The sequence below is a fragment of the Paroedura picta genome, chromosome 11 (assembly GCF_049243985.1).
Source record: "Paroedura picta isolate Pp20150507F chromosome 11, Ppicta_v3.0, whole genome shotgun sequence".
Taxonomy (NCBI): domain Eukaryota; kingdom Metazoa; phylum Chordata; class Lepidosauria; order Squamata; family Gekkonidae; genus Paroedura; species Paroedura picta.
Window position 1 is genome coordinate 61,476,383 of NC_135379.1, and position 20,195 is coordinate 61,496,577.

At 51.2% G+C, this 20,195-nt stretch overlaps 3 protein-coding genes across 7 annotated transcripts in view; 2 read left to right on the forward strand and 1 right to left on the reverse strand.

The window, feature by feature from the left end:
* HGSNAT (heparan-alpha-glucosaminide N-acetyltransferase) overlaps nucleotides 1-7,911 on the reverse strand; it is a 25,741-nt gene extending 17,830 nt beyond the window's left edge. For 2 of the 4 annotated variants that reach the window (XM_077302773.1, XM_077302772.1), the window contains exons 1-6: nucleotides 7,447-7,911; nucleotides 7,129-7,244; nucleotides 5,655-5,773; nucleotides 3,564-3,633; nucleotides 2,026-2,095; nucleotides 31-140 (exon numbers count right to left, since the gene is read on the reverse strand). In XM_077302773.1, coding sequence (XP_077158888.1) covers nucleotides 31-140; nucleotides 2,026-2,095; nucleotides 3,564-3,633; nucleotides 5,655-5,773; nucleotides 7,129-7,244; nucleotides 7,447-7,896 — 935 coding nt within the window. In that variant the 5' untranslated portion in view covers nucleotides 7,897-7,911. Of the gene's footprint in view, nucleotides 1-30; nucleotides 141-2,025; nucleotides 2,099-3,563; nucleotides 3,634-5,654; nucleotides 5,774-7,128; nucleotides 7,245-7,446 lie in introns of all 4 variants that reach the window. The other 2 variants (XM_077302771.1, XM_077302770.1) reach the window with 2 other exon arrangements.
* On the forward strand, nucleotides 7,841-10,389 carry POMK (protein O-mannose kinase). 2 transcript variants are annotated; one of them, XM_077302775.1, is made up of 3 exons: nucleotides 7,841-8,197; nucleotides 9,153-9,356; nucleotides 9,578-9,712. In XM_077302775.1, the coding sequence occupies exons 1-3, from the start codon at nucleotides 7,895-7,897 to the stop codon at nucleotides 9,623-9,625; spliced, it is 555 nt and encodes a 184-aa protein (XP_077158890.1). In that variant the 5' UTR covers nucleotides 7,841-7,894; the 3' UTR covers nucleotides 9,626-9,712. The 2 variants fall into 2 exon arrangements, with proteins under 2 accessions (XP_077158890.1, XP_077158889.1); XM_077302774.1 differs by having other exon boundaries at nucleotides 9,153-10,389.
* A 3,930-nt stretch (nucleotides 10,390-14,319) lies between these two features.
* SMIM19 (small integral membrane protein 19) lies at nucleotides 14,320-19,904 on the forward strand. Its single transcript, XM_077303568.1, has 3 exons — nucleotides 14,320-14,481; nucleotides 16,619-16,743; nucleotides 19,176-19,904. Exons 1-3 carry the CDS (start codon nucleotides 14,369-14,371, stop codon nucleotides 19,241-19,243), a joined length of 306 nt encoding a protein of 101 aa, XP_077159683.1. The 5' UTR covers nucleotides 14,320-14,368; the 3' UTR covers nucleotides 19,244-19,904.
* The last annotated feature ends 291 nt before the right edge of the window (nucleotides 19,905-20,195 follow it).

A 20,195-nucleotide genomic window follows, 5' to 3' on the forward strand; every position in this document is an offset into this window, starting at 1 on the left:
GCAAACATTTAAAATGCAGCTGCCAGTTACCCTCTGAACGTGTCCAGGGAACGAAGCCTTGGCCCAGCAGATCCCGTGCTCCACACCCCCAGTGGCAAATCATGGCTGACGGCATTCGTCTGTCTTGGGGAGCCAAGCTCCTTGGAGATGGAGAAGAGAGGGTCAAATTAGCAAGGTTCTTGATGGGCATTTGTAGGTAATCTCCCCCCCCCCCACTGCACTGCCAAATCCCACCGGAGACCTTGGTCTGGGACTTCCCAGCTGTGAAGGAAGTAGAGTTTCCAGCAGCACTGCCATTTTGGCTCCTCCCACAAGCACTGCCAGGGCATGACCCTGGGATGCCAACAGGGAATGGAGAGTGTGACTACCACTGACTGCAGACAGCCCCTGAGTTAGCACAGGGACCTGCTCCTTAGCCACAGCACAGCTAGCAAGCGGCGCTCCTTCACAGAATGTCTTCATGTCCCTTGTTTTTCTCTGTAAGGTTGGCCGCATATTGGGGAGAGAGGCTGAGAGGCTACTGACATGCCCACTGAGCTACACTTGGATCTTAGAAGTCATTTTGAATAACTAAGAAAAGGGCATTTCAAATGTAAAAAGCATTTCCTCTTCCCATTTCCTCTTCACTGCTATGTAAGTTGAAAAGAAGAGCTTTTAAAAAATACCTCACTTTTCACTACCTGAAGGAGTCCTATTCAGGAGGGCTCTGCCATGATACCTAGCTGGCATACAACCTTGATCTTCAGGGGAGGAAAATACACCCTTTTTTGAAAAAGAACATTTTTGTAATGTAATACTGACTCACTCAAAAAAATAAAACGAAAAACAGAAGCTGGAATTTAAATCACAAACAATCGGTGACCAAGACAGCTCCTAAACCAGGGGTAGTCAAACTGCGGCCCTCCAGATGTCCATGGACTACAATTCCCAGAAGCCCCTGCCAGCATTCGCTGGCAGGGGCTTCTGGGAATTGTAGTCCATGGACATCTGGAGGGCCGCAGTTTGACTACCCCTGCCCTAAACATTCCCCATGGGGCACTTTTGCTCTGTCCCCTCATGCATTAAGCAGCTGATTCACAGCCAAACACGTCTTGAGCAGTTTCCTGCACACAGATGAATGGCTTCCATGAAAAGGAGTTATTGTGTTTACCTGAAAGGAAGACAAACCCTGCATGTAAGATGACCCCCCGCCCAATAAAAATGTTATTGACAAAAAGTTTTTTTTTAACTCTACCAACTTGCATGTGAACGTCGAACTGTAACACATAACACAGACATTATCAATAAATTACTGTCTGATGAATCCCCCCAAATCACTAAACCTGTTGCTAAATTTTGTTCAATAATATGTAGAGTTCATGGAGCTGGTAGGGTCCACCATGAAAAATGAAATGTTAGGATTTTGTTTCAGGCTCAAAGCTATTTCTGCTCTAGTTTTAAAAATCCAGTATACATTTTACCACTAAGTTTTAAAGTTACTTTTAATAATATATACATATATTTTTGTATTTTAACATCATGTTTTATCTGGGATGCATTGTATAATTTCCTCTGTTGTATGTCTAGTGCAAACCGTAATAAATTTTTTTTCTTCTGAATGTGAATGTCAGAGGACACCACACCTGGGGAGGACCCCCCCCCCCGCAATCTTCCTCTTGAGTAAATATTTGAGTGTTTGAGTATTTGAGATGATGGTAGGTGATATATAAACTCTGTCCATACTCTGTGAAGTCATTAATTTCACAAAGGGAACTCATTAGCTGATGTTGTGCTCATCATGTGGTCCTCGTGTATGAACTCACCTGAACAGGTGATTTACACCATTCTAAACCCACAGAAGTTAATGGGTTTAGAAGCGTACAATTCTTTTTTAGGACTGCTTTGTAAACCAGCTAACATCACACACACAATCAATCTGTGCCAGAGCTTACATGACCTATTTCGTGACCCCTCATGATATTGATGAAGTGTTAAAATGAGGTAAAAGAAGCCAGTGTTAAAGAGGACAATTCATACTGAACTTACTGAATTAATAAGACGATCCGTTTCTCTTGGATTCATCTTCTTGTACAGCCAATTTCTGATTGGTTCAATGCTGCTGAACAGTAATAAAGAAAGTTCCATCACTTAGAGATACAAAGCAAGACCGCATGATTGGTAAGCCAATCCTATAGGCCAGGCCAGGCCAGGCCAGGCCAAACAGGGCGTCCGCTGAAGTTTCAGCCTTTGATGGGGCAGTTGCTGTTCTTGGGTACTAGGGAGTAAACCGTTCATTACACAAGGACAGCCTCCCAATCTCACTCACAATAATACAATATCTAATTTGCATATGGACACTGGTACCAGAGCTTGTAACAAACCCAGAGGCCAACTTTGCTGATGCACACATCCAGACAACACAATCATCGAACCCCACAATACCAACTACACCATCTCAGGCTTATTCACGTGTACAATCTTCTAACATTGTATGTGGCATCAAATGTAAACCATGCCCTACATTCTCTACATAGGGCAAACAGGACAAACTCTACGGCAATGCATAAATAAATAAGTAAGTAAGTAAGTAAGAAAGATGGACAGAGACAAGACTTGAGAAACCTGTAGGAGAACACTTCAACCTTCCTGGACATTCAATTGGTGTCCTTAAAGTACTTGTTTTATTATGAAAGAACTTGCAGAACAAAACGGAAAGGGAGACTACTGAGATGCAAGTTACTACAACACTCAGAACAATGGAATCCCCAGGAAACAACATGGATATTGGTTTCTTATCTCACTACATATCTCGCTAACTTGTATTCTTAACAATCCCTTAGACAAAGGCAAATGTCCTCTGCATTTGAAATAACAGGTTTTAACAAGTAGACTGAGATGTAACAAGGAACAGTACAATGCAAAGTATTTTGGAATGTTGGATTGATATGGTTTTCTCTGGTCTGTGAACAGGGGAGATTGCTTTGCACAGCCAGAAGATGATGCCCTAAGATGCCTCCAGGCTTGAGACAAGAGGAAGGGAGTGCGAGGGCCAGGTCTCAGGTAACTGCTGTCAGCAGCTGATTATATATTGGCTTATCACTCTCCCATTAAGACATGGGAGAGTGAGTCCACTGTTTATTGAGCCCACTGTAGTTTTCTCTGAAATTCCACTCCCTGGAATTGAATCCAAACAAATCCAATTAGCTTGTTGAACATTTTAATTATGCTGTATGTTAGTTTACTGCTTACATTTTGCCTGTAAGTCTGAACTGATGACTTCCGTTCAATGACACTGTATTTGATGAAGTGGGCATGCGCACGAAAGCTCATACCTTGGATCAGACTTTGCTGGTCTTACAAGTATCCCTGGACCCAATATTTGTTCTGCTGCTACCCCCTTGAATCCCCTCACCTGGCAGCCATCCAGATTTGCTGAGCTCTTTCCCAAAACGATGCAGCAAAGCAGGTTTGGAAAAGATCAAAGGCAAAACAGGGGACCTCCAGGAGATGAAGAACCGCATTAACAGGACAAAAACAGGCAGCAGGGAGTGATCTGATTTGCACTTTAAAAGTTTTCTACTTACTTTACACAAAACTGTCCCAAGGCCAGCATAGTAAAGATGCCCATATAGATGAGAAATGCAAAGAAAATAGCTGTGCAAAAGAAAATAAAAGGTTTAATTATTGCACTGACAAAATGCTTTCTGGCCAGCACAAAGGACGCTTACTGATGGGTGGAGAAGTCTGAGGGGAAGCTATTTGAACAGCTTCTATCTACCCCTCCTGCCCCCGCCCCCCTGGCTGGTGGCCCCCATGCAGGCAGGGCCACCAAGCACACAGGACTCCATGCTGCTTAATATGGCTAATTCAAATTGGCTTAGAAGAGAAAAATGCCTCTCAACATGAAGACAACTCGAGCAAGAGATATAAAGCAACATAGAAGGTGGAGGAGCCAGAGAGGACAGGAAGAGGAGGTCTGTGTGCCCTGCTTGCCCCTAACGCAAGGCATCTCCAAGGGGCCACCAACTGCCTTCCCTGCCCCTCCCCACTACAGGCACCAGACCAAAGGGACTGGCCCAAGGTCATCAAGCAGGCTGATCCAGGTGGGATGCCACCACTCTGAACCGCTACACCAGCACACATATTAAGGTAAAGGTAAAGGTTTCCCCTGTGCAAGCACCGAGTCATGTCTGACCCTTGGGGTGATGCCCTCCAACGTTTTCATGGCAGACTCAATACGGGGTGGTTTGCCAGTGCCTTCCCCAGTCATTACCCCTGCAAGCTGGGTACTCATTTTACCGACCTCGGAAGGATGGAAGGCTGAGTCGACCTTGAGCCGGCTGCCGGGATCAAACTCCCAGCCTCATGGGCAGAGCTTTCAGATGGCTGCCTTACCACTCTGCGCCACAAGAGGCTCTTAGCACACATATTACACAAGCACAACGACCAAGTAGAGAGAAGAAAACAGTACAACCAGTGCACTTCACAGAAAGCCCAGGTAAACAAAAGCATCCTTACTTGGCATGTGACTAACACCTGGGAGGAGGGATGTTCCAGTGTCTGAGTGCCCCACTGATAAGTCCCTGCTTCTGGTATCGGTCAAAGTTTCCTTTCCTATCCATGAAATGGCCAGATGCCAGCGGTCTCAATGCCAGACCAGAGCAAGCGAGGGGGGCAGGAAAACAGGCTGGTGTCAGGAACCTTCCCCCATCAAAAGACCCAATAGATCAGCCTGCTGAGAGTGGGGAGTTGGCTGAAGAAAAGAATTTCTCCCCCAGAGGGAAAGAACTGAGGGAGGAAATTGGCTAAAGTGGGAAAGATGGAAACAGCCACTCTCTCCTCCTTTCTGCATCTAGCTTCAGACACTTGGGGTGGGGGGAGAGAGAGGCTTCACATCAATGCAGCCGACAAGAGAACGCTGGTGTTACTGGCCATATTCTGTGCAGACAAATGGAGACTGTTGCACTGCCCCACACACAACGCCTGCAGAAGTGCAGTCCTAGCCACAGGGCATCTGCACAGGGTAGTGATCCCCAACCTGTGGGCCGCGGACCACATGTGGTCCTTCGACTAATTGGAGGTGGGCCCCAAAGGACACCTTCTCCCCCCCCCCCGGCCCTTTACTTCATCCCCCTCAGCCCTTTACAACACACTTTGGGTGTCATTGTCTCCCATGACTCCCAGATGGGACTATCTCGCTGCAGAGAAACAAGCTCAGGGTTCCCATTGATTTGTCATTGTCATGAGTTAAAGTTTCCATGAAAATAAAATGTTCCTTATGTTCATTGTTGTGGCGTGTCTGTATCTTATTTTGAAGGGATGTTTAAACATTACCATAGCGATCAGAGAGTGTTAGGGCAGTGGTTGAGAGTAGAGGAGTAAACTCCCCCCCCCCCACCGGGCCTCAGTAAAAGGCACTGAGTGGTGGCCGGTGATAGAAAGGTTGGGGACCACTGGCACAGGGCATAAAGGAGAGGGTGGGGTCTAGCACAGGGAGGGAGGCTGGGCTCCCATTGTCTGGCCATGAGTGCCATCACTGGAGACCCTGAGCAAGACGGACAACTGAGACCGCCGCCTCACGTCACACATTTTTGGCCGAGCTCTATTTCTGCTTTCCTTTTGTATGCTCCTTTGAGTCGCGAGGTGTGGATGCCGAAATAAATGAAGCCACTTACGGAGGTAGCTGTTGACAGGCTTTTCAATGATAATGATGTTGCATGAGAACTTCTGGCTGCTAGGGTCAGCCTTGACTATCAGAGAATAGTTTCCAAATTCTCCAAAATGATAGTGCACTCTGGAAAGAGAGGAGGTTATTTAAAATGGGAACCAAGCTGAAAGTGGGCCACAAATAAGAGCAGGTCATGCACAGGAGGCTCATAAAATGTGTGGGAAAACTGAATTATTTGTAATTTTTAATTTATATACCGTCATTCCCAGAAATTCTGGCTCATGGCGGATTACATTTTGGCTCCCAGGCATTTAAAGTTCCAACCAGCCTCCCACCAGGGCCCACCAGATAGCTGATCCTGTCCCTTTCCCATTCCTTTTTGATTCCAACCAACCTTTTTCTTTTTTCACTCTTTCCTACATGCTAGATTGCACAGGCAGCAGAACACTGGTGATAAGGAGAATATCCCAAGTAATGGCAGATGGTGACCTGGCTTTCCAAGGAACTCTTGGTCAAAGGGGGTTTCTTAGCAAGGAAAGGCATCATCGCCTCTTCCTTCTGTAGCTACTGTTTTTCTTTAACTGTTTTTCTTCACCTACAGACTAGTGCCAGCTAGATTTCAGGAAGCAAATCTTCACAGTCCAAGCATCCTGGATGCTTTAGGCTGATCCTGCATTGAGCAGGGGGTGGGACTAGATGGCCTGCTTGGCCTCTACCCACTCTAGGATCCTATGAGCAAAGTTCAGCCATGGAATGGGCTGCCAAAGGAGGTGGGGAGCTCCCCCTCACTGGCCGTCTTCAGGCAACGGCTGGACGGACCCTTCTCCTGGATGCTTGAGGTTGATCCTGCACTGAAAAGGGGGTGGGACTAGATGGCCTGTATGGCCCCTTCCCACTCTGGGATTCTAGGAGTCTAGTTCAGGCGTAGAATGGGCTGCCTCAGGAGGTGGGGAGCTCCCCCTCACTGGTGATCTTCAAGCAGCAGCTGGACAGATCCTTCTCCTGGCTGCTTGAGGCTGATCCTGCCTTGAGCAGGGGGTGGGAGGAGATGGCCTGTGTGGCCCCTTCCCACTCTAGGATCCTATAGGTCTTGTTCAGCAGTGGAATGGGCTGCTTAAAGAGGTGGGGAGCTCCCCTCACTTGTGGTCTTCAAGCAGCAGCTGGACAGATCCTTCCCCTGGATGCTTGAGGCTGATCCTGCACTGAGCAGGGGGTGGACTAGATGGCCTCTGGGACCCCTTCCCACTCTGGGATTCTACGGTATTTTCCTGCTCATGCTAACCAATAATGGTGGCCTTGGGATTGATGCTCCGGTAGCCGCAGCCTCCTTGTAGAGGACTCGCTGAAGACTCCACCGCAGTTCAGACCTTCCCTGGCCGTTGCCTGTGCCTGGAGCATCAGGGCTACCAGCAGCCGCTGCGGCGAGGCCTTGGGCCCTGGGGGGGTCCCAGGGTGTGCGGAGAGGGCCCTGAGAGGCTCACCTGCAGAGCTCTTTGCCCGCCGTCGGGCTGCCCACCACCAGGGTCATCCCGTGCTGAGCGTCCACCGCGAAGGCCGCCTCTTCCCCGGGGAGGGGCTCCAGCTCCTGGAACAAGCACTGGGGGGGGGGAAGGAGGGAGGGAGGAAGGGGGGTGAGGGGGGCCCTTCTGGCCGGCAGGCAGCGGAGAGGGGCCCGGAGAGGGGCCCGGGGAGGGGGGGCTGCGAGGGGATCCTGCCTGCCTGCCCGGCTGGTCCCCCGCCCGGGGCTCCCCGTGGCCAGGAGGCAGGTCCCCCCCCCGTCCTCCCTCCCCGCGTCTCACCTGGCGGCAGGCGTCGGAGCGCCCCCAGACCGTCCCGTTCTCCGGCAGCCGCGCGGGCCCCACCCGCAGCCAGGCCTGGTCCATCCGCCGCCCGCCCGCGCCCCCCCGCGAGACCCCCGCGCCCCCCGCCACGAGGAGGAGGAGGAGGAGGAGGGCGGCCCGAGACCCCCGCCCGGCCCCGCGCCCGCACATCACAGGCCCCTCCAGCCCACGCCGACCGGAGCCACGCCCCGGCCCCGCCCCCTGCCCCTCCTCGCCCCGCCCCCTGCCGGCGCCGGAGAGGGAAGCCCGTCTGGCCCTGCGCTGGCGCCCAGCCAGGGGGCTCCCGGGGGGAGGGGGCGGGGCTTCCCCTCCCGGCCGCCCCGCCGCTTCTGCGCACGCGCGGCTCCGCCCCTCTTCCCCGCCGGGGCGCCGCGGAGGCTGCTGGGAGGCGGCCCTTTCCCGGAGCATGGCCGAGAAGCCCCCCCGCGCGGAAGTCGCCCCCTCGCGGCCGAAGCCGCGCCCCCCCCTCGGCCCCCTCCCGCTGCTGCTGCTGCTGCTCCTGCCGCCCGCCGCCGCCTTCGCCCTCGTGCTGCTGCTGGCCGGCCTGGAGCCCCCCGGCCCCGCCGCCGCGCCCCCCGGCCCCGCCGCCTGCCCGGCCGGCCACTTCCGCCTCGGCGGCCGCCCGCCCTGCGCGCCCTGGCTCGCCTGCGCCGCCCTCGCCAGGGACGTCCGCCCGCTGAAGCGCCTCGGCCAGGGCGCCGTCAAGAGGGTGGGTGCGAGGAGGGGGGACCCGGGACCCGCAGGCCCTGTCTCCTAGAAGGGAATTCGGGAACGCGCCAAGTGAAGTGAGGGGCCGAACCGAGCAAGCGCGGGCGACCATTAGCGGGCTCCGTGAGGAGCGCGTGGAAGAGGTCGCCACCAGTTCCAAGCTGCCCAGGCTCATTTGGCCTCCCAGCGCGCTGGTCGAGGTCCCCAGGATGCTCGTGGAGGGATCTCGCGCCCAAGGATACTCCCCCCCCCCCCAGCACCTCATGGGTCATCTAGCCCAGGGGTAGTCAACCTGTGGTCCTCCAGATGTCCATGGGCTACAATTCCATTGTAGTCCATGGACATCTGCAGGACCGCAGGTTGACTACCCCTGCCTAGCCCAACCCTTCATTCACAATGCATTATTTCCCTTTTAATTTTTTCATAACTATCTTGATGGCAGGAATCGAAATAACATCTGCCACATTACCATAAGGTGCAGCAGTTTACAATTTGTTCTCAAGTTTTAGGTTTATTTGCAAATTTCCTTATAGAAAATGAAGACATTTGGACATTTAGATTTCTTGGACTTGCCAAATCCGTACAGTTTTCTGTGCTGACTAAAGCTGTAAATGATACATTTTATGTTGTAGTTTAGGTTTGATTGGAAGATATTTAAATGTTTCAGTTTCCCCACAAAATGGAATGACATTTTTTCTATATGTACAAAATTTCTAGAATGTTTACATTGCACAAAAGATATCAGTGCTTCAAATGCTATATATAAAGGCTTATTAATGTTTTTGCTGTGTAATACAATAATTAAATTTAGGATTCATTCTTTATAGTACAGAAGTTTCATGGTAGACCAATAGCACCAGAAACCTAGGACAACAAGCTAATTAAAAGTTATTGCTAACGGCTGCATTATGTCTTTTTTGGGGAAAATAAAATTGCATCCAACTCCTTGCTTTTAGGTCTTCCTTTCTGAGTGGAAGGAAAACAAAGTTGCTCTTTCACAGTTAACAACATTTGAGCTACAGGAGGACTTCCTTCATGGACTACAGATGCTGAAATCTCTACAGAGCAAGCATGTGGTCAAACTCCTTGGCTTTTGTGAAGAGGACTTCCTGATTCTAACGGAGTACCATCCCTTTGGGTCCTTGAGGAATCTGAATCAGGTACTGAACTTACCAAAGTACAAGAGCTCCAATACATGGCATCGCAGGTTCATGCTGGCTATGGATTATGTGAGCATCATCCATTTCTTGCACAACAGTCCTCTGGGCACCTTTGTGATGTGTGACTCCAGTGACTTGGATAAAGTGCTTTCACAGTATTTACTAACAAGTGACTTTCACATTGTTGTAAATGACTTGGATGCCTTGCCTCTTGTTAATAGGAGTGCTGGAGAGCTGGTCAAGTGTGGCCATCAAGAGCTTCAGGGTGACTTTGTAGCGCCTGAACAGCTTTGGCCTTATGGACCAGAAGAACCCTTTGAGGACAACCTCATGCCTCCCTATGATGAAAAGACAGACATATGGAAAATTCCTGATGTTACAAACTTCCTGTTGGGAGAAGCAGAAGGGAGTGATCTTGTTAGATTTCATTTGTTTGATATCCATGTGGCATGCAAGAAGAGCCCAGCTGAAAGGCCATCTGCTGGGGAGGTTTTGGACTCATACAGGAAAGTTCTAGCATCTCTTGTTCGAGGAACGGTAATGCCAGGGGCCAGGGACATGTTGTAGGAATCTTGTAGACTAGCGATCCCCAACCTGTGGGCCACGGACCACATGTGGTCCTTCAACTAATTGGAGGTGGGCCCCGAAGGATGCCTTCTCCCCCACCCCCCGGCCCTTTACTTCATCCCCCCCAGCCCTTTACAACACACCATTGTTGTGGCGTGTCTGTATCTTATTTTGAAGGGATGTTTAAACATTACCATAGCGATCAGAGAGCGCTAGGGCAGTGGTTAAGAGTAGAGGAGTAAACTACCCCCCCCCCCCACCGGGCCTCAGTAAAAGGCGTTGAGTGGTCCCCGGTGATAAAAAGGTTGGGGACCACTGTTGTAGACTGCTTTTGGTACCCATAGCTACAGTTCGCCTTGCCTGCCTGCCTTGAAATGTATATAGGGCTTGTAACTAAGTAAGAACTCTCTCTGGTACTCATTCACTCTCCTATAAACAATATAAAGCAATTACATGATTTCTAAAAGTTGTCCTTCCACTGTTTTCTTCTGTGACCACTTTCCTGAGAATGGGAGAACAATAATGATATAGGTCTAAAAAATTATACATTTTAAATTTAGGGTTACCTTGCTTGAATTATAGACCTGGCTTGCTAAAAGGGGTTTTCCCACAGTTGTTAGATAATTGCAAGTGAACAATTTTCTGTTCTTCCATTTTTTAACTCTAGTCTCTGAGGAAAGTGCACATTTCAATACAAAATTATTATACAAGAATCTGTTTTCAGTGTTGTACTTCTTGAGAACCATGGAAGGAGCCATCTAGAATCCTAGGGGGTGGGACTAGAATCCCATCTAGAATCCTAGGGGGTGGGACTCCTAGACTCCTAGAATCCTAGAGTGGGAAGTGGCCCCAGAGGCCATCTAGTCCCACACCCTGCTCAGTGCAGGATCGGCCTCAAGCATCCAGGAGAAGGATCTGTCCAGCCGCTGCTTGAAGACGGCCAGTGAGGGGGAGCTCCCCACCTCCTTAGGCAGCCCCTTCCACTGCTGAACAAGACCTATAGACTCCTAGATTGGGAAGGGGCCACACAGGCCATCTAGTCCCACCCCCTGCTCAGTGCAGGATCAGCCTCAAGCACCCAGGAGAAGGATCTGTCCAGCCGCTGCTTGAAGACGGCCAGTGAGGGGGAGCTCCCCACCTCCTTAGGCAGCCCTTTCCACTGCTAAACAAGACCTATAGAATCCTAGATTGGGAAGGGGCCTCACAGGCCATCTAGTCCCACCCCCTGCTCAGTGCAGGATCAGCCTCAAGCACCCAGGAGAAGGATCTGTCCAGCCGCTGCTTGAAGACGGCCAGTGAGGGGGAGCTCCCCACCTCCTTAGGCAGCCCATTCCACGGCTGGACTAGACTCCTAGAATCCTAGAGTGGGAAGGGGCCATCAAGGCCATCTAGTCCCACCCCCTGCTCAGTGCAGGATTTGCCACAAGCATCCAGGAAAAGGATCTGTCCAGCCGCTGCTTGAAGACGGCCAGTGAGGGGGAGCTCCCCACCTCCTTTGGCAGCCCTTTCCACGGCTGGACTAGACTCCTAGAATCCTAGAGTGGGAAGGGGCCATCAAGGCCATCTAGTCCCACCCCCTGCTCAGTGCAGGATTTGCCACAAGCATCCAGGAGAAGGATCTGTCCAGCCGCTGCTTGAAGACGGCCAGTGCGGGGGAGCTCCCCACCTCCTTAGGCAGCCCATTCCACGGCTGGACTAGACTCCTAGAATCCTAGAGTGGGAAGGGGCCATCAAGGCCATCTAGTCCCACCCCCTGCTCAGTGCAGGATTTGCCACAAGCATCCAGGAGAAGGATCTGTCCAGCTGCTGCTTGAAGACGGCCAGTGAGGGGGAGCTCCCCACCTCCTTAGGCAGCCCATTCCACGGCTGGACTAGACTCCTAGAATCCTAGAGTGGGAAGGGGCCATCAAGGCCATCTAGTCCCACCCCCTGCTCAGTGCAGGATTTGCCACAAGCATCCAGGAGAAGGATCTGTCCAGCCGCTGCTTGAAGACGGCCAGTGAGGGGGAGCTCCCCACCTCCTTAGGCAGCCCATTCCACGGCTGGACTAGACTCCTAGAATCCTAGAGTGGGAAGGGGCCATCAAGGCCATCTAGTCCCACCCCCTGCTCAGTGCAGGATTTGCCACAAGCATCCAGGAGAAGGATCTGTCCAGCCGCTGCTTGAAGACGGCCAGTGAGGGGGAGCTCCCCACCTCCTTAGGCAGCCCATTCCACGGCTGGACTAGACTCCTAGAATCCTAGAGTGGGAAGGGGCCATCAAGGCCATCTAGTCCCACCCCCTGCTCAGTGCAGGATTTGCCACAAGCATCCAGGAGAAGGATCTGTCCAGCTGCTGCTTGAAGACGGCCAGTGAGGGGGAGCTCCCCACCTCCTTAGGCAGCCCATTCCACGGCTGGACTAGACTCCTAGAATCCTAGAGTGGGAAGGGGCCATCAAGGCCATCTAGTCCCACCCCCTGCTCAGTGCAGGATTTGCCACAAGCATCCAGGAGAAGGATCTGTCCAGCTGCTGCTTGAAGACGGCCAGTGAGGGGGAGCTCCCCACCTCCTTAGGCAGCCCATTCCACGGCTGGACTAGACTCCTAGAATCCTAGAGTGGGAAGGGGCCATCAAGGCCATCTAGTCCCACCCCCTGCTCAGTGCAGGATTTGCCACAAGCATCCAGGAGAAGGATCTGTCCAGCTGCTGCTTGAAGACGGCCAGTGAGGGGGAGCTCCCCACCTCCTTAGGCAGCCCATTCCACGGCTGGACTAGACTCCTAGAATCCTAGAGTGGGAAGGGGCCATCAAGGCCATCTAGTCCCACCCCCTGCTCAGTGCAGGATTTGCCACAAGCATCCAGGAGAAGGATCTGTCCAGCTGCTGCTTGAAGACGGCCAGTGAGGGGGAGCTCCCCACCTCCTTAGGCAGCCCATTCCACGGCTGGACTAGACTCCTAGAATCCTAGAGTGGGAAGGGGCCATCAAGGCCATCTAGTCCCACCCCCTGCTCAGTGCAGGATTTGCCACAAGCATCCAGGAGAAGGATCTGTCCAGCTGCTGCTTGAAGACGGCCAGTGAGGGGGAGCTCCCCACCTCCTTAGGCAGCCCATTCCACGGCTGGACTAGACTCCTAGAATCCTAGAGTGGGAAGGGGCCATCAAGGCCATCTAGTCCCACCCCCTGCTCAGTGCAGGATTTGCCACAAGCATCCAGGAGAAGGATCTGTCCAGCTGCTGCTTGAAGACGGCCAGTGAGGGGGAGCTCCCCACCTCCTTAGGCAGCCCATTCCACGGCTGGACTAGACTCCTAGAATCCTAGAGTGGGAAGGGGCCATCAAGGCCATCTAGTCCCACCCCCTGCTCAGTGCAGGATTTGCCACAAGCATCCAGGAGAAGGATCTGTCCAGCTGCTGCTTGAAGACGGCCAGTGAGGGGGAGCTCCCCACCTCCTTAGGCAGCCCATTCCACGGCTGGACTAGACTCCTAGAATCCTAGAGTGGGAAGGGGCCATCAAGGCCATCTAGTCCCACCCCCTGCTCAGTGCAGGATTTGCCACAAGCATCCAGGAGAAGGATCTGTCCAGCCGCTGCTTGAAGACGGCCAGTGAGGGGGAGCTCCCCACCTCCTTAGGCAGCCCATTCCACGGCTGGACTAGACTCCTAGAATCCTAGAGTGGGAAGGGGCCATCAAGGCCATCTAGTCCCACCCCCTGCTCAGTGCAGGATTTGCCACAAGCATCCAGGAGAAGGATCTGTCCAGCTGCTGCTTGAAGACGGCCAGTGAGGGGGAGCTCCCCACCTCCTTAGGCAGCCCATTCCACGGCTGGACTAGACTCCTAGAATCCTAGAGTGGGAAGGGGCCATCAAGGCCCTCTAGTCCCACCCCCTGCTCAGTGCAGGATTTGCCACAAGCATCCAGGAGAAGGATCTGTCCGGCCGCTGCTTGAGGATAGCCAGTGAGGGGGAGCTCCCCACCTCCTGAGGCAGCCCATTCCAGGGATGCAGTTACCTGGCTGTGAAAGTCCCCCCCCCCCCTTCCCCGGGAGTCCCATCCTACACAGTTTGCCGCCATCCCCGTGGCTCCTACTCTCCGCGGCCGGCCAGAAGCGCCTCGTGCCCTTCGGCCGCCGCCCGGCCCTCCTCCGCCGCCGCGTCCTTTCTAAAGGGGCCGCCCGTGGGGTCCCTCTGGCGCCTCCGCGGTCCTCGCTTGGCTCCTCTGGGCCCGGCCCCTGGGGTCCCCCCTCCCCACTGGGCCTGCCTCTGCCTCGGGGGGGGGGCATCCGGTACCCCCCGGCCCGTTTCCCGGCTGTTCCTCTCTCGCGGGCCCGGCGGCCTCTGCTCGGGGCGGGGGGGGCGGGGGAGTCGCCGGCCTCGAGGCGTCCAATCAGCGGGCGGGGGCGGGGCCGGCTCCCCGGTGCCTCCAGCCCCGCCCCGGAAGTCCGGCCATTTCCGGCGTGGATGTAGCCATGGCGGGCGAGGAGGCGATGGACTACTCGGTGCACGAGGCGTGGAACGAGGCCACCAACGTCTACCTGTTGGCCGTGCTCGCCAGCCTCGCCCTGCTCGTCTACGCGCGCCGGTGAGACACGCCCCGGGGGGGGGGGCTGCGGGGCCGCCCCCCTCCTTCTCCAGGGCCTTGGGGGGGTCTCCCTGGGGGGCTGCCCTGCCCTAGGAGCGCCGAGGCGGATCGGGGCCCGGGCCGAGTCCAGCCGCGGGTGGGCTCCGGCCTCCTCCAGGCAGCGGGACGGCGGCCACAGGGTCGTCGGGGGGGGGGGGGCTTGGGTCGCCTTATGCAGGCGTTCCGCTTACGTACTGCTGCTCTACTGCGTTACATATATATGCTGTGTGAACCACCCCGAGACCGGTCACCGAGAGGCGCGGGAGATAAAAAGGCAAGAAATACATAAAATATAGATCTAGGCACATTTATGCAACATCCCCAGAGTCATACGGATGTGTTTCGATTTCATAGTCCTTTGCACACCAACGTGGGTTTTTTGGTACACAAAATCACTACAAAATCTATCTGCATCAAATATATTTTTGAAATTTCCAGGAAGCCTGCAAGCATAACAAATAGCTCACACATTCTAGCCTTTGCAAAACTACCTCCAAAACCAAATAGAGGAAAATAACATAGAGCTTCTGTGGATCATGCCCAGCTGATGCTCTTGAGAGGCTTACCAAAGACTTCTACAAACATTTTCCTAGGAGTAAGCTCCATTGAAAGACCCGAGTCGTAGAATGAACTAACCTGCCCGGGAAGGGGGGCATCCTTTATATTGAAATGGTCCATTGCAATGAACTAACCTGCTTTTGCTGTGCAACCTTTACAAAGCTGCAGTCCACTTCCAGTACATTTATAGGGCACCTTGCTTTAGATCAGCCTTTCTCAACTTTTTTACTGTTGAGAAACCACTGAAACAGTATTCAGGCTTCAAGAAATCCCAGAAGTGGCGCAATCATGCAGAATATTGTCAGGAACCATGGGGGGGGGCAGGTTGACATGACCATATATGGTCATAAAGGTAGTATCCCCTGTGCAAGCACCGAGTCATGTCTGAACCTTGGGGTGACGCCCTCCAGCGTTTTCTTGGCAGACTCAATGCGGGGTGGTTTTGCCATTCCCTTCCTAAGTCATTACCGTTTACCTCCCAGCAAGCTGGGTACTCATTTTACCTAAGGAGGATGGAAGGCTGAGTCAACCTTGAGCCGGCTGCTGGGATCGAACTCCCAGCCTCATGGTCAGAGCTTCAGACAGCATGTTGGCTGCCTTACCACCCTGCGCCACAAGAGGCTCCAGTATATATGGTCATATCACCTAATAAGTATTTGACAATTTAAAAAATGTATTACCATTCAGGAAAGCTTACTAGGCCTGTCAAGAATCTTACAATTGCTTCAGCTAGCTACACTACAACAAATATGTAAGGTTACCAAAAAAACCATATGACAAACTCATAACTGAGGGGTTGGGGAGATTTCCCTGAAAATTGTTAATGGCAAATTTTGACTGGACTGTCATAAAAATGCAGCATTCCTGAGAAGATGTGGCATGCTCAGTGTTTCAGTAGTTTTTTGTTTCGCTTTAAAAAATGTAAACCGCTTTGAAAGGAAGCAGGACATAAATGTGACAAATGAACATATAAAGAAAAATAGAATGTAATCAGGGATAGTCAAACTGCGGCCCTCCAGATGTCCATGGACTGCAATTCCCAGGAGCCCCTGCCAACATCAGTTTGACTACCCCTGATGTAGGTGGTCTGTAAGAGAAACTTTCAGCATTTATAATGTAGTCCTAAGTGGAGTTACACTCTCTTGGCATGGACTTGGAAGGGTGGAATATTACAGTCGCATGGTTACTGCTCAAAGCACTTTGTCTACACTCACATCCTTACAGCCCACCAGTAAGCGAGCCCAGGGAACCTGGCTCAAGGCTAAGGGGTTTAATTAAGGCACTAGTCAAAGAATAGGCTTGATTTCAACTTTGCTCTTGGGGCACCCAAGTGGATGCATGAGGGGAACTGTAGCAACACTGGTGCCTGCCCTTGAGTTGTGGGCATGGCCTCCGCAGTGCAACTGGAGCTCCTCTTTGACCCTCTTTGGCAGAAAGCCTTGCTTCTGACCTGGTCCTGCGTTGTGCCCTGGGAAGGCCGTTCTTTTGGCAGTGATGGTGGCTTTATTTGGATTTATTTTGCTTGTACTTTTAATTTCAGAAATAAGAGGAAGATAATGAGAATATTTACGCTGCCTCCAACTGTAGAGATACCATCTGAGCCAAACTTTTATGACAGTGTGAAAAAAATTCGTCTCCGGCAACAGTTAGAAATGTACTCCATTGGTAAGTATGGGCTTGTTCTTGGGAGACCCGAACGATCTGGGCCAGCCGCATATTTTAAAATGCAATTTACAGTTAGGTGTTGAATGTGCCTCAGACTGCGAGTCTGACCAGCATGGATTTACTTAAAATTTAAGACATCAGGGGTGTGTATGTGGGTGTGTGGGAGGGGTGAACTTGCATACCTGAAGCATGCAAGTTCAGGGGTCTTCTCTCACTGTGTATCACAAAGAGGTACAGGTGGAATAAGGACTTGGCAGAGTCCTTATTCCACCTGTACCTTTCTGCAGAGCAGCAAAATACAGGAAGGTCACTCTAGTGGATATGCAGTGAAGCGTCCCAAATGTTGCCTTTTGGTTTAGTCCCTCACACTACAGGGTTGGATGCAGGCTTTGCCAGAGGAGTGAAGCCAGATGTGCAGGCTTTGCCAGATGTGATTTCACTGCTCCCCACCCTTTTCCTGCTGCAGCCCAGTGAGCCACTCCAAACTCTCCTGGGTGCCAGGAACCCCACACAAACAACATGGGGGCAAAGTGAGGGGAGAGTGGGCAAAGACTGTCCTTTCCTCTTTTGCCAAAGGAAGTGACTTGCACCTGTTTGCCTGGTATGCACAACCTCTGAGCCCGCTCCCTCATTCCACACTCTGCAAACTTCTGGATTGGGCAGATTCTGTGTTGTCATAGTCTCTGGGCAGTTTGGTCTCTTTTGTTATGGTATCCTGGATATGGGAATCCATGCAGAAGTAAAAGCTGCTTTTTAATGTGCATTCCTCTCTTGAAATAAGCCTCTCAATTAATTAATTAATTTTAAAATTTTCTATACTGCCATTCCCGATTGGGCTCATGGATGTTTACACAATTAAAGAATAAAAACACAATAAAACCTATAAATACCTGTAATTATGATTACTAAAGGTAACAAGATGGCAAGCAAAAAAACTAACCAAGCCCATCCCCTCGAACGGAATCTGCAAAAGCAAAACAAGCAAAAAATTCATTCCAAGCCAGGCAGTAAAAACCTGAATTTAGCAGGCATTTCCTGCTGACAGGGCTAGACTGTTTTGTATTTATTGTATACCGCTCACTCTCAGGGTTGCCATCCCAGGGTGGTGAATGGTGTTATTTATTCATTCAATTTATTGACTGCTACTCTCGAGCTAGCTGGCTCACAGCAGTTTCAGACAAAACCATAAAATGTAAGCTGCAATAAATTACAGTACAAGACGAACCCCCTCCCGCCAGTTTGCATGCCCCGAGGGACATGTTAAGATGGCAAAGATGTCTGGAGGAGGGACCCCAGGATCTTTAGAGCAGAGGTCTGCAACCTTTTTTCAGTTGTGGACCGGGGGGGGGGGGGAAGAAGGTGATCCGGGGCCCCGTGCATGTGCGGCAGCCCCCACACAAACTTGCATGTGCGGACCTGCCACGCATGCACGTTTGCGCCTGGCGGGGCCGCAAACACACACTCACGGCAGGTCCGCACATGCGCATTTGCGACGCTGGTGTGCCGGTGGCCGCGCTTCCCTCTCCCCACCCCCTCCTGCAGAAAGAAGGTTGCCGGGCCACAAGCTAATTGGCCGCTTTGGCTGCTGATTTGCTTGCGGCCTGGCAAGCTTCTCGCTGCAAGGGGGGGCGGGGAGAGGGAGCCACGGCCGAGTGGTTGGGGACCACTGCTTTAGAGTGTAACAACCTGGGACTTGCAGTAGAACTATGGTAGCTGCCTTGTGCCATTAATGATGTGATTCTAGCACTGTTTCCCTGGGACTATTCTATGGGCAGTTGAGACCATTTTCCATGCCACCCCTGGAGTTGGTTTTTAGGGGGAGTATTTTAGTTGTGTCATGTCGCCGAATATGTCTTGGATGTTGGTTTTTGTCAGGATATTGTTGTATTTTTAGGGGTATTTTATTGGGATTGAATGTAACCCGCCACGAGCCTTCCGGGAGTGGCGGGCTAAAACGATGATGATGATGATGATGATGATAATGCCCTACTAAACTGATCTTCTCAAGACTGCTGTTTTAGTTGCCCATCGGTAGGCCAATTCCAGTCTATACAACACAAGTGGTAGGAATTGCAGAATATATGTGCCACCATAGCATCCAGCTTGGTTAACGGGTCCTGATGAAACCCATTATTTCTACCTGTCCTGTTAGAACATGACTTGGGTTTATACCTATTGATGTAATTACATATTCACTAAGTAAGGTGCTTTCATTAATAAAAATTGACATTTAGCTCTTGTAATCTCAGGCAAATTTTAAATCCCAAGAGTGGTGAAATAGAAATTGTTTCAACAAGCTGTGGAATTTATCCTTCAGCTTGTTACCTAGCAGACCAAAAGTGGCTTGCACTAAATCACTTGTTACTATTAAAATAGCTCTGAACTGTCTTCTCCAAGGTGAGTGACGCCTCTAAATCCTTTTTCTTTCCTAGCAAGAAAGTATGACCAGCAGCAGCAGCCACAGAAGCAGACTGATAGTGTGCAGCTTTTGGTGGAATGAAGTCTTGTACCTGGACTCAAGAGACGAAGCGGGGCAGCTGGAGTGGGGTCTCTTCCGTTGTAACTTCAACGGAATGTATTTTCTCTTTTAAAAACATCATATATATATATACCATTTTTGATGGTTGGTCCTGCATAAATGTGCGTAGAATGAAACCTCAGAAATGAAAGTCTAGTTCATCCATTACAGTTTTTTTCCAGCAAAACCAGAGATTTGCAGGAGACTTAAGAGGCCATTGTGTGTAGCAGGGCTTGTTTCAAGTGGCATTTTCTTAATCAGACGGCTGGGAAAGGTTTATGGCACCTTGTAAGCATAATATAACTGTTAATAAAAGGCTTGACATGGATGGTGAACAGAACCTTATATCAAGAGGTTTACAATAAGCACAGCAGCTCCTATAGGGAACAAGATGAAGACTTTGGGAGATGCAGTTCTTCCTGTTTGACTGAAATTGATGCTCGTTGGCGGTGCCAGCCCTGCAGGCAGCTGGCAACATGGTCATCCTCACTCAGTCATGTAAACCAGAAGTCTCAGGAGATACACCGAGGTGTGGATACTTAGTTTTTGCTCATAGCATTTAGTATGGTTTTCTTTTAAAAAGTTGTTAAACTGTATGAAAAACAAAATTTAAAAATATCAAATAAAAATATTTATAGAACAATGTTTGAGTCCAGTGGCACCTTTAAGCTTTTACCCAGAATTAAACTTGGTTGGTCTTCAAGGTGCCCCTGCTGAACGCAGACTTTGTCCAGCTGCTTCAGGGGAACAGTTACCCACCTGGCTCCCAATACGAATAGAAGATTACTTGTTGGGAATTCAGTGGTGTTGGTGTGCCAGTGTATTTGTGGGCTATAGTGCTAGTGATTTCAAAGAGATCTCCTCCTGGGCAAAGCATTTAGAAAAGCTACAATTCTTCATTGAGGTCAACCTCTTTCCGAGGCATCTAAATGGC